Source organism: Macaca fascicularis, chromosome 17 (assembly GCF_037993035.2).
Source record: "Macaca fascicularis isolate 582-1 chromosome 17, T2T-MFA8v1.1".
NCBI lineage: Eukaryota > Metazoa > Chordata > Mammalia > Primates > Cercopithecidae > Macaca > Macaca fascicularis.
Window position 1 is genome coordinate 2,132,192 of NC_088391.1, and position 13,443 is coordinate 2,145,634.

Below are 13,443 nucleotides of genomic sequence, written 5' to 3' on the forward strand. Positions count from 1 at the left end.
TCTTTTTTTTGTGTCCTGTCTGTCTCTCTCTCTCTCTCTCTCTCTCTCTCTCTCTCTCTCTCTCTCTCTCTCACACACACACACACACACACACACACACATGCACTCTCTCAGAAGTACTAGTACTGTACCCTGAAATTGTTTCTTTAGTTCTTGTCAAAATTCCTCTGATTTTATTTTTCATGTCCTGAAATACTGTCGAGATTAACATCCTGATTGCCTTCCAGAATATCTGACTTTATTTTTTGTACGTGCTTTTTACTCTTTGGTAGAGTTATGGATTCATTAACAGATCCTACTGTATGCTCTGACAGCTATGACCACAATGGGTGAGTTGACTGATCTAAGTGGTGAAAAATATGGGGAGCATCAATGGCAATAACAGCTTTCTATAAGAGACTTTAAGCATCTTTGGGTAACATTGTTTTTGAACCAGAGTGGAAAAAATAAGATCCGGTCAGAAGAGGGACACTTGGTACTCAAAGATTCTTTGTGACCCTTAGTCATTAGTAGCCAAAACCCTTAGGAAACTATCAGAATGCCTGTGTATGAGACTCTCTCCAGAGCAATGCAAGAGAGGAGAGAATCCTCCTTGGAGAAAGAAGGTGGTAGCATTGGACAGGCAGCAGAGGAGCCCTCAGCAGAAAGAAAGGAGCTAAGAGACCCTATATCTGTCCCTCACCCTTCAGAGCTGGTACCCCAAACTCAAAGCCATCATCACATTGGATGGAGCCCCTGCCTCAGGTTTAGTCCCTTGATCCTATTTGAGGGGAAGCAAAGATATCTGCAACTCACGAAGAGCATGAAGGTGGTGGAGGGACTTGAGAATTAGGAAATCAAAATGGGCAAGAACAACATGTGCCTACAAATGGAACATGCATTTGAAGCAAATTTAAATTAAATTTGCTGTCACACACGAAGACCAGGTTCAGTAAGAAAGAATTGTATTTAAATCTTGATTCATTAAACTTTTTTGAGAGTCCTAAACAATTTTTATTACCAACACATAAAGACCTCTTTCTAGAGAAAAATGAAGTACCAGGTACCAAAGAACAGATTTACATGAGAATTTTTAGAGACAACACATTGTGTTTTGTAGCGCAATCATAGCCAATTTGAACCAAAAAAAAAGTAGTGTATGAATTTACGTTGTTTCTTGCTACTTACCTTTCAATCCTTTGCACTGATCCCAGTGAATTGACATCAGAAATCTGTGCTGGAGCCAACAATGAAAGGTGATGTCATAATATATATTGGAGATGGGAAGAATTCAGGTTTGTGAAATTCAGTCTCAGAATTATTCATGGGAAAATAGTTTTCCGGACACTGATTCTAAAATTCTTTCTAAAAAGTTAGGTCTTAAGTAAGGTAACAAATGTTAAATATAGAGTTTCTTGGACACTGTTTCTAAAGTACTGGTAGTTTCAGCTTCTGTATGTAACATCCTTTTCTTTTTGGGTCTAGTCGGATACAAGATAAATAGATGACAAGAAGTCTGCTTCTTCTTCCTAGCTGAGTTGACTAGTCGCCAAAACTTTTAGACACCCGTTGGATTGCCTGTGTATGAGACTCTGCCAGGTTGGGCTATATCAGTTTCTAGGGCTGCTTTAACAAAGTATCACAAACCAAGTGGCTTAAACAAAAATTAATCAGCTCATAGTCCTAGAGGCTAGAAATCTGAAATCGAGGTTGTCAGTAGGTTTGGCTTTTTATGAGGGCTGTAAAGAAGAATCTGTTTGATACCCTCTTTGCTAGCTTTTGCTGGTTGCTGGCAATCTTTGGCATTCCTTCGCAGGTAGACTCATGTCTGGAGTAAATGTAGCTATTTGACCAAAAGTGTAAGTCCAAATTATATTTGTATCTGAATAATATGCTTTTATAATTCCTCAGCCCACAGCCAACTGAGTTGACAGTAGTAACCTATGATAGAGCCACCCATGACATGTGAGTTAAAAAAACAAATATTTATATACATGTAAGTGTATATATACACATATACACATAAATACATACTTCTATCAACATACATGCATGCATACACATACACACACAGAAACAAAACAATGAAAGAGAAGTTGGTATTTGTAAAATTCACTGTCAGGGCCGGGCGCGGTGGCTCAAGCCTGTAATCCCAGCACTTTGGGAGGCCGAGGCGGGTGGATCACGAGGTCAGGAGATCGAGACTATCCTGGCTAACATGGTGAAACCCCGTCTCTACTAAAAATACAAAAAACTAGCCCGGCGTGGTGGCGGTGCCTGTAGTCTCAGCTACTCGGGAGGCTGAGGCGGGAGAATGGCGTGAACCCGGGAGGCGGAGCTTGCAGTGAGCCGAGATCACGCCACTGCACTCCAGCCTGGGAGACACAGCGAGACTCCGTCTCAAAAAAAAAAAAAAAAAAAAATTCACTGTCAGGCATATCCTTGGAAATACAGAGTATCTTTGACACTATGTCTGAATCTTCTCACTGTAGGATCTATAGATAACTTTCTATTTTTTTTTCAGACCAAATTGGATGAAAGAGGAAGAAGTCATGAAAGGGATGCTTCTTCCTTTTAGTATATTTGTCACTCTAAGTTATTAGTATTCAATCCCTTAGGAATCTTTGAAGTTTCCCATTTATGAGACTCTACTACTGCTAGAGTGGGCCAAAGGGAGAGAGAATCCTGTTTGGAGCAATGGGGAGGTAACAGGTGACAGGGAGCAGTGAAGCACTCATCAAAAAGAACAGAGCTCATGAAACCTTAATGGGCTCCTCACCCTCTAGAGTTCTACCACCGTGTGAGGCTGGTGCCCCAAACCAAACCCAAACCCACAATATTTTGTAGGGAGTTCCTGACTCAGGCCTACAGCTACATGGTCATATCTTCTGGGCAGGAAAGACAGCCATGATGGGTGAAAGTAAGGAAGTGACAGAGGGACTTAGGAATCAAAAATTTAGGTGGGGTAAGAGGCATGTTTCCTTACAGGCTGCAGTTACATTAGAAATAAATGCCACTGGCGAGGCATGGTCGCTCATATCTGTAATCCCAGCACTTTGGGAGGCCAAGACAGCTAGATCAGTTGAGGCCAGGAGTTTGAGACCAGCCTGACCAACGTGGCAAAACCCTGTGTCTACTAAAAATACAAAAATTAGACAGGCATGGTGGCGCATGCCTGTAATCCCGTCTACTCAGGAGGCTGAGGCAGAAGAATTGCTTGAACCTGGGAGGCAGAGGTTGCAGTGAGCCGAGATCACACCACACTCCAGCCTCTGTGAGAGTGAGACTCTGCCAAAAAAAAAAAAAAAAAAAGATACATCTAGTTCGAATTAGTGAATACACATGAATATTTAAATATCAACCAGATAGTACATTATAGAGTAACTGTAGCTGTTTGATCCAAAAAGTAAGTTTAGAATTACATGTGTGTCCAACTATCTACTTTTATATTCCTTTAGCCTGCATACAGATGAATCGACATCAATAACCTATGATACAACCACCAATGAACTGTGAATTATAAATTATATATACACAAATATGTAAAGAACTATATATGTAAAGAAATACATATGCATACTTCTGTCTCTAGACACACAAACACAGGGAGAGAGAGAAACAGGGAGAGAGAGAGAGAAAAGAGAGAGAAAGAAACAACAGAGAAAGATGAAGATTATGTGCTTTACTCTCAGGATCATCCAAGGCCATACAGAATGTCTTTTACACTGTTTATAAATCTCACTATAGGCCCTGCTGGTCCCTCATCCAACTTTTTGATTAAAATGGATAAAAAGGAACAGGTCAAAAAAGGGAAACTTCTTGTTATTGTCTTGTCACCCTCAGTAGCAGGCACATACTTGGGAAAGTCAGATTTCCTGTATATGAGACATACTAGAGTGGCCAAGGGAAGAAAATCCTATGCAGAGCAATGAGCAAGTAGCAGTGGGCAGGGAGCAGTGGGCAGGGAGCAGTGGAGCCGTGAGGGGAAAACAGCAGAGCTAATGGCCTGGCAGGGTTCCTCACACCCAGAGCTCTACCACCATGTGAGGCTAACAATACAAGCCCACACCCGTCACCACATTGTACGGAGCAGTTTCCTGACCCTGTGTGAGAGCAGAGAAGACACCTGTGATGGTGAAAACAGGGCACTGATGAAGGGATTTTAGTATGAGGAGATGAGATGAGGTAAAAGGAATTTGTATGTAGAACCTGCAGCTGAATTTGAATTAAAGTAAACCCCCAAATGCTTACTTTGTGCTTCATTCAATTGTAGCAACTAAACATCACTTGTGAGTCATTCATACCTGAAAGTGAAGTCTAGGATGTCATATTGGTGTTGGACTATATATACATATATATGTAAATTCTATAGCACTGCCAAGTCTAAATTCAAATCAAGGCCGGGCACGGTGGCTCAAGCCTGTAATCCCAGCACTTTGGGAGGCCGAGACGGGCGGATCACGAGGTCAGGAGATCGAGACTATCCTGGCTAATACGGTGAAACCGTCTCTACTAAAAAATACAAAAAAACTAGCCGGGCGAGGGGGCAGGCGCCTGTAGTCCCAGCTGCTCGGGAGGCTGAGGCAGGAGAATGGCATAAACCCAGGAGGCGGAGCTTGCAGTGAGCTGAGATCTGGCCACTGCACTCCAGCCTGGGCGACAGAGCGAGACTCCATCTCAAAAAAAAAAAAAAAAAAAAAAATTCAAATCAGTATCCTGGAATGGAGCTATCGGTGAACTGTGAGACAGAAATCAATCAATATAGATATAAGGATATATGAGCATAGGAGGAAACAATTATATACCATTTACATATACCTATATGCATTCATATGAAATCAAGGCATGCACCCACAGGTACTGCAGAGAAATACACAGGTTGAGATTAGGGAAGGTTCAAGGGCATTAACGGAAAAACAAAAAACTGTTACACGTGTCTACGTGATCTCACTATAGGAAATGAAGGTGCGTTTATGGCTTCTTGAGTGAATTTAGATAAAAGATGACCACATAATAAGAATGATTTTTCTTACTAGTCTGTTTGATACTCTGAGTAACAATCAAAAATAATTTTCAGACTGCCTGTATGTGAGACCTTATTACAATGGCTGAGGACAGCAGAGAATCCTCTTTGGAAACAGAAAAGGATAGCGGGGGACAGAGAGTAGTGAAGACCTCCAGAGAAGAGAAAAAAGCTAACAACCCTAGAAATGCTTTTGATCCTGCAGAACTCTGCCACAATACAGGGTGATACTCCAGACTCCAAACACCATCATATTGGATTGTGTCCTTGACTCAGAACTGCAGTTACTTTACCCTACTTGTGGACCGAGAGAGACGATCAAGTAAAGGAGTAATGGAGGGCCTTCGAGGCAGTACATTTAGTGGAATAAGAGGGCTAACAACCTCCACACAAAAGTTTAGTTTGAAATAACTGCCACCACACAGGATGTCAGGCACTGGGACTGAGGACATAACAAAGAGGTTTATTTAAATCTGGAAGCATTATGATTTTCCCTAGCCTAAGGTGTTGATTGCCATCGTATAAATCCTCCTTTCTAATAAAAAATGACATTTCAGAACCAAATAGTGCTATACACATGAATAGTCAGAATTTAACTGGTTTATGTGCAGAGTAATGAAAGCGAGTTTTACCGGAAGAGTGAATTTGGAATTGTGTCTCCTGTCTGACTGTGCTCTTTTATCATCCTCCAGTCCACCCACAAATGAATTATCAGGCACGAACCTGGAGGCGCATATCAATGAAAGGTGAGTTATGCACACGTGTGTCTTTATTTATCTAACCATAACTGAGCATAGACGTTTTCACACACACTGGCACATAAACAAATATATTCATCCATCCATCCATGCGTCCATCCATACACACTTCTCTCAACACACATCCACTAAGAACCCATGCACACAATGGAAACACACAACAAGGAGACAGATGGACGGACACTTGTGGAGTTTATTCTGAGAAGCCTGCATGGCCACAGAGAGTGGTTTTTCACAGGGTTTGGAATTCTTCTCGTCATAGCCTTTGTAGGTAACATTGCATCCTTTTCTAACGGAGTCATATAGAAAGGAGCAGGTCACAGGAGAGCTGCTGCTTCCTGTTCGTGTATTTGTCACCCTTAGTTCCTAGTAAGCAGCTTCTTAAAGGACTCAGATTTCCTGAGTGTGAGAGCCTGTGAGATTGACAGAAGGGAGGAGAAAATCCTATTTGTAACATGGAGGAGATGGCAGGTGACAAGGAGCAGTGAAGCCCTTGGCAGAAAAGAATGGAGCGAATGGAACATGGACTTGTCCCTCACACTCCAGAGCTCTGTCAGCACATGAGTTTGGTGCTAAAACACAAACAGAAGCACAGCACCTCATTGGATGCAGCCCTTCCTGAGGCCCACAGCTACTCGCCTGTGTCTCCTGGACAGGAAAGACTAGCATGATGGGTGAAAGGAAAGAGGTAATGGAGAGATCCAGGAAGTGGGCCATAGATGGGATTAGAGGGAGGAATGCCTACACAGTGGAGTTGAATTCAAAAGAAATTCACCCACAAAAGGCTGTCGTGCATTGGCCAGCTCCAGTGGTAGAGAGTTTTGGTGAACTCTTGAGTCAGTGAGTCTTAGATAGGTGTAAAGTATGTGCTGCAATCGTATAAAGTATGATGTGTAGGGTAAATGTCATGGCAGATTCCAAAGAACCAAATACACACATGACTTCTGTAAGGGTAAGCAGTTTACAGGTTGAAAAGTACTTGGAAGGTTGGGTGCAGTGGCTCACGCCTGTAGTCCTAGCACTTTGGGAGGCCAGGGCGGGTGGATAACAGGATCAGGAGTTCAAGGCCCACCTGGCCAACATGGTGATACCCTGTCTCTACTAAAAATGCAAAATTAGCCGGGCATGGTGGCGGGTGCCTGTAGTCCCTGCTCCTCAGGAGACTGAGGCAGGAGAATTGCTTGAACCTGGGAGACAGAGTTTGCAGTGAGCTGAGATTGCGCCACTGCACTCCAACTTGGGAGACAGAGCGAGACTCTGTCTCAAAAAACAACAAAAACAAAAACAAAAACAAAACAAAAGCAATTGGAACTATTTTGAACTGAAAACGTTAAGTCTAGGAAGTTACATGTCTTACTATGTACATTTTAGGTTCTTTGGCACTGCCCTAGGTGTGAATTGAGAGTATCTTCTAGTAGGCTGGCCAGTGCAACATTTGATATAAAGGAATACAGTTATACATGTATCTCTGCCTATACAAACACATACATACATGCGTTCATACACACAAGAGAGATTGAGTTGGGCTGTTGACTGTCACAAGCATCCATGGGAACAAGGAGTTCCCTGGAAACTATTTCTAGAGTCCTCTTAGAATGAGCTTTGTATGGAATATTCTTTTGTTTTGTGGATGGAGGTAGGAAAACGGGGAGGAACTCATAGAGGGAGGCTTTTTATGTTAGTGTTTGTCACATTTCCTTTCTGTGAGAATGAGACTGTACTGGTAGCGTGGACCAAGGGAGAAGCGAATCCTGCTTGGAGCGAGAAGGAGATAGGAGTGGAGAAAGATCAGAGAAATGCCAGCAAAAAAAAAAAGAACAGAACTAATAACCTCGGAATTATTTCACACCCTCCAGAGCTCTGCCTTTATGTGAGGCTGACTGCCTTGGCCCATACCCACCCTCACATGGGATGGAGCCCTTGCTTGAGGCCTGCAGCTACTTGGCCGCAACTCTTGGTCTGGAAAGACAACTAGGATGGGTGAAAAGTGAGGAGGTAATTGGAGGTGATAGAGAATGAGGAACTCAGATGCGATTATAAGAAGGGGAAGTTACAAACTAAATTTGAACTGGAATTAAATGCTTTCCAGAAATGCTGTTACACATTGAGGTGTAGATACCCTTAATCTGGATGCATCACTGTGTTCACAGCCTAAGATACTCACTGTTGACATATAAAACCTCATTTCTAATAAAAAACAAATGCCATCCTAGGTCAATTTAGTGATGTACGTATTTGTGAATAATTACAGTGTAACTGGGGAATAGCACATAGACTAACTGGCTATTTGTTGCAAAACATTAGAATTACGCCTTGTGTCTGACTCTGACCATATCTGTCCTTTAGTCCCGATCCGAATGCCCTGGAGGGAGTCATCATTGATAGAAGTCCCAGTGACAGGTGAGTTATAAGAGATGTACACATGGCCAGGTGCAGTGGTTCGCACCTGTAATCTGAGCACTTTGGGAGGCCGGGGCAGGCAGATCCCCTGAGGTTAGGTGTTCGAGACCAGGCTGGCAAACGTGGTGAAACCCCGTCCCTACTAAAAGTATATCAACTAGCCAGGTTCTGTGGCAGGTGCCTCTAATCCCAGCTGCTCGGGAGGCTAAGGCAAGAGAATCGCGTGAACTGGGGGAGGTAGAGGTTGCAGTGAGCCGAGAGCATGCCACTGCATTCCAGCCTGGGCAGCAGGAGCGAAACTTGGTCGCAATAAATAAATGAATAAATAAGATGTGTACACACACACACACACACAGTGACAGAGACGGAGACTGAGATTAGTGAGATTCCCTCTCAGAAGTGTTCACAATAACACAGTGTGTCTCTGAAACAGTTTCTTTCTTTATCGTCTCACTATATCACGTATAGATAACTTCCACGTTTTTACAGTTGTTTAGAAAAAAAGAAACAGACTATAGAGAGAGGCTCTGTGTCTGTTACTGTCCTTTCACCATTTGTTAGTAGCAGTGAAATGCCTTGGACACTCTGATTTTCTGTGTATGAGACATAGCAGAGTGGGCCGAGGGAAGAGAGAATCCTGTTTGGAGTGAGGAGGAGGTAGGAGTGCACGGGGAACTGTGAAGCCCTCAGCAGGAAGCAACAGAGCTAAGAGCCTTGGAGGTGTTCTCCACCCTCCAGAACTCTGCCGCTACGGAGGCTGGAGCTCCAAACCTCAAATCACTGTCCCAGTGGATTGTGCTTCTGTGTCAGACCTGTAGTTACTTGACTTTTTTTGGGGCTGGGGAGCCACCCATTCTGGGTGAAAGTAAGGAGGTTATGGAGGGCCTTTGAAACAGGACGTTCAATGAAATAAGAGGACTGACAACCTCCACCCAAAAGTTTAGTTTGAAATAACTGCCAAACAAAGGCTGTCACGCATTGGGACTGAGGTCATAATAAAGAGGTTTATTTAAATCTGGAAGCATTGCTATTTTCCCCAGCCCTAGATGTTGGTTGCCATCATATAAATCCTCCTTTCTAATAAAAACATACCATTTCAGAACCAAATAGTCCTATAAACATGAATAGTAAGAACTTAACTGGTTTATGTGCAGCGTAATGAAAGCGAGTTTTTCCAGAAAAGTGAAATTGGAATTGTGTCTCCTGTCTGACTGTGCTCTTTTATCATCCTCTAGTGCACCCACAAATGAATTATCAGGCACGAACCTGGAGGCACGTATCAATGAAAGGTGAGTTATGCACACGTGTGTCTTTATTTATCTAATTATAACTGAGCATAGACGTTTTCACACACACTGGCACATAAATATATTCATCCATCCATCCATGCGTCCATCCATACACACTTCTCTCAACACACATCCACTAAGAACCCATGCACACAATGGAAACACACAACAAGGAGACAGATGGACGGACACTTGTGGAGTTTATTCTGAGAAGCCTGCATGGCCACAGAGAGTGGTTTTTCACAGGGTTTGGAATTCTTCTCGTCATAGCCTTTGTAGGTAACATTGCATCCTTTTCTAACGGAGTCATATAGAAAGGAGCAGGTCACAGGAGAGCTGCTGCTTCCTGTTCGTGTATTTGTCACCCTTAGTTCCTAGTAAGCAGCTTCTTAAAGGACTCAGATTTCCTGAGTGTGAGAGCCTGTGAGATTGACAGAAGGGAGGAGAAAATCCTATTTGTAACATGGAGGAGATGGCAGCCGACAAGGAGTAGTGAAGCCCTTGGCAGAAAAGAATGGAGCGAATGGAACATGGACTTGTCCCTCACACTCCAGAGCTCTGTCAGCACATGAGTTTGGTGCTAAAACACAAACAGAAGCACAGCACCTCATTGGATGCAGCCCTTCCTGAGGCCCACAGCTACTCGCCTGTGTCTCCTGGACAGGAAAGACTAGCATGATGGGTGAAAGGAAAGAGGTGATGGAGAGATCCAGGAAGTGGGCCATAGATGGGATTAGAGGGAGGAATGCCTACACAGTGGAGTTGAATTCAAAAGAAATTCACCCACAAAAGGCTGTCGTGCATTGGCCAGCTCCAGTGGTAGAGAGTTTTGGTGAACTCTTGAGTCAGTGAGTCTTAGATAGGTGTAAAGTATGTGCTGCAATCGTATAAAGTATGATGTGTAGGGTAAATGTCATGGCAGATTCCAAAGAACCAAATACACACATGACTTCTGTAAGGGTAAGCAGTTTACAGGTTGAAAAGTAGTAGGTAGGTCGGGCGCGGTGGCTCGGGCCTGTAGTTCCAGCACTTTGGGAGGCCAGGGCCGGTGGATAATGAGATCAGGAGTTCAAGATCAGCCTGGCCAAGGTGGTGAAACCCCATCTCTATTAAAAATACAAAATTAGCCGGCTTGGTGGTGGCACCAGTAGTCCCTGCTCCTCGGGAGGCTGAGGCAGGAGAATTGCTTGAGCCTGAGAGGCAGAGGTTGCAGTGTGCCTTGATCGTGGCACTGCACTCCGGCTTGGGTGACAGAGCGAGACTCTGTCTCAAAAAACAAACAACAGCAGCAGTAACAAAACAAAAAACAAAAAGAAAAAACAAAAGCAATTTTAACTATTTTGAACTGAAAACGTTAAGTTTAGGAAGTTACATGTTTTCTTAGTATGTACATTTTAAGTTCTTTGGCACTGCCCAGTGTGTGAATTGAGAGTATCTTCTAGTAGGCTGGCTGGTGCAACATGTGATATAAAGGAATACAGTTATACATGTATCTCTGCATATACAAACACATACATACATGCGTTCATACACACAAGAGAGATTGAGTTGGGCTGTTGACTGTCACAAGCATCCATGGGAACAAGGAGTTCCCTGGAAACTATTTCTAGAGTCCTCTCAGAATGAGCTTTGTATGGAATATTCTTTTGTTTTGTGGATGGAGGTAGGAAAACGGGGAGGAACTCACAGAGGGAGGCTCTTTATGTTAGTGTTTGTCACGTTTCTTTTCTGTGAGAATGAGACTGTACTGGTAGCGTGGACCAAGGGAGAAGCGAATCCTGCTTGGAGCGAGAAGGAGATAGGAGTGGACAAAGATCACAGAAATCCCACAAAAGAAAAGAACAGAGCTAATAACCCTGGAATTATTTCACAGCCTCCAGAGCTCTGCCTTTATGTGAGGCTGACTGCCTTGGTCCATACCCACCCTCACATGGGATGGAGCCCTTGCTTGAGGTCTGCGGCTAGTGGGCCATAACTCTTGGTCAGGAAAGACAACTAGGATGGGTGGAAAGTGAGGAGGTGATTGGAGGTGATAGAGAATGAGAAACACAGATGCGATTATAAGAAGGGGGACTTACAAACTGAATTTGAACTGGAGTTAAATGTTCTCCAGAAATGCTGTTAAAACATTGAGGTGTAGATACCGTTACTTAATCTGGATGCATTGCTATGTTCACAGGCTAAGATACTCAGTGTTGGCATATAAAACCTCATTTCTAATAAACGGCAAATGCCATCCCGGGTCAATTTAGTGATGTACTTACATGTGAATAATTACAGTGTAACTGGGGAATAGCGCATAGACTAACTGTAGCTATTTGTTGCAAAACATTAGGATTATGCCTTGTGTCTGACTCTGACCATATTTGTCCTCTACAGTCCCGATCCGAACGCCCTGGTGGGAGTCATCATTGAAAGAAGCCCCAGTGACAGGTAAGTTATAAAAGATGTACACATGGCCAGGTGCAGTGGTTCGCACCTGTAATCTGAGCACTTTGGGAGGCCGAGGCAGGCAGATACAGTGAGGTGAGGAGTTCAAGACCAGGCTGGCAAACAGAGTGAAACCCCGTCTCTACTAAAATTACAACAACTAGCCAGCTGTGGTGGCAGATGCCTCTAATCCCAGCTACTCGGGAGTCTGAGGCAGGAGAATTGCTTGAACATGGGGAGGTGGAGGTTGCAGTGAGCCGAGACCATGCCACTGTGTTCCACTCTGGGCAGCAGGAGAAAAACTTTGTCGCAAAAAAAAGAAAAGAAAGAAAGAAAGAAAAAAATGATGTACACACAGGCACAAAACAGTGACAGAGTGAGAGACTGAGATTGGTGTGATTCACTCTCAGAAGTGTTCACAGTAATAGTGTCTTTGACACCGTTTCTTGATCATCTCACTGTATCACGTTTAGATAACTTCCACATTTTTACAGTTGTTTAGAGAAAAAGAAACAGACTATGGAGAGAGGCTTCTGTCTGTTACTGTCTTTTCACCATTTGTTAGTAGCAGTGAAATGCCTTGGACACTCTGATTTTCTGTGTATGAGACATAGCAGAGTGGGCCGAGGGAAGAGAGAATCCTGTTTGGAGTGAGGAGGAGGTAGGAGTGCACGGGGAACGGTGAAGCCCTCAGCAGGAAGCAACAGAGCTAAGAGCCTTGGAGGTGTTCTCCACCCTCCAGAACTCTGCCACCACGGAGGCTGGAGCTCCAAACCTCAAATCACTGTCCTACTGGATTGTGCTTCTGTGTCAGTCCTCTAGTTACCTGACCCTTTTTGTGGGGCAGGAGAAACCACCATGCTGGGTGAAGGTAAGGAGGTATTGGAGGGCCTTTGAAGCAGAACGTTGAATGGAATAAGAGGGCTGACTACCTGCAAACAGGAGTTGAGTTTGAAATAGCTCCCACCACAAAGTCTGTCACACATTGGGACTGAGGTCATAATAAAGAGGTGTACTTAAACTGAGAAGCATTACTATTTTCCCCAGCTTATGATTTTGGTTGTTGTCATATAAATCCTCATTTGTAATAAAAAAGACATTCCATATTCCAACAGTGCTCTACAAATGAATAGTCAGAAATTAATTGGTTTCTGTCTAGAGTAATGATAGGTAATTTTTCCAAAATACAAATTTAGAATTATGTCTCCTATCTGACTGTATTCTTTTATCATCTGCTAGTACACAGACAAATGAATTTAAAGGAGCAACCAAGGAGACACTTACGATTGAAACGTGAGTAATAAATAGTTAAATAGAGACTCCCATCAGCATAAGTGTACACAGAACTAAACACACACACAGGCACATGAGCAAATCCATCCATCCATCCACCCACCCACCCACACTTCTCTTCAACATGCGTACACAAATTAATCCATGCACATGATGGAAACCTAGAACAAAGAGAAAGGAAACAGACGGACATTTGTGGAATTTACTCTTAGGAGCCTGCATGGCCATATAGATTTTTTTTTTTTTTTAAGCAGAGTTTCCAGTTCTTCTC

General features: G+C 43.3%; 1 protein-coding gene across 1 annotated transcript in view; it reads left to right on the plus strand.

The window, feature by feature from the left end:
• TPTE2 (transmembrane phosphoinositide 3-phosphatase and tensin homolog 2) overlaps window positions 1-13,443 on the plus strand; it is a 151,019-nt gene that overhangs the window by 62,404 nt on the left and 75,172 nt on the right. Inside the window, 7 exon segments of the mRNA XM_065532949.2 lie at window positions 273-329; window positions 1,891-1,944; window positions 5,695-5,748; window positions 8,107-8,160; window positions 9,396-9,449; window positions 11,829-11,882; window positions 13,119-13,172. Of these exon segments, the coding sequence (XP_065389021.1) occupies window positions 277-329; window positions 1,891-1,944; window positions 5,695-5,748; window positions 8,107-8,160; window positions 9,396-9,449; window positions 11,829-11,882; window positions 13,119-13,172 (377 nt within the window). The 5' untranslated portion in view covers window positions 273-276.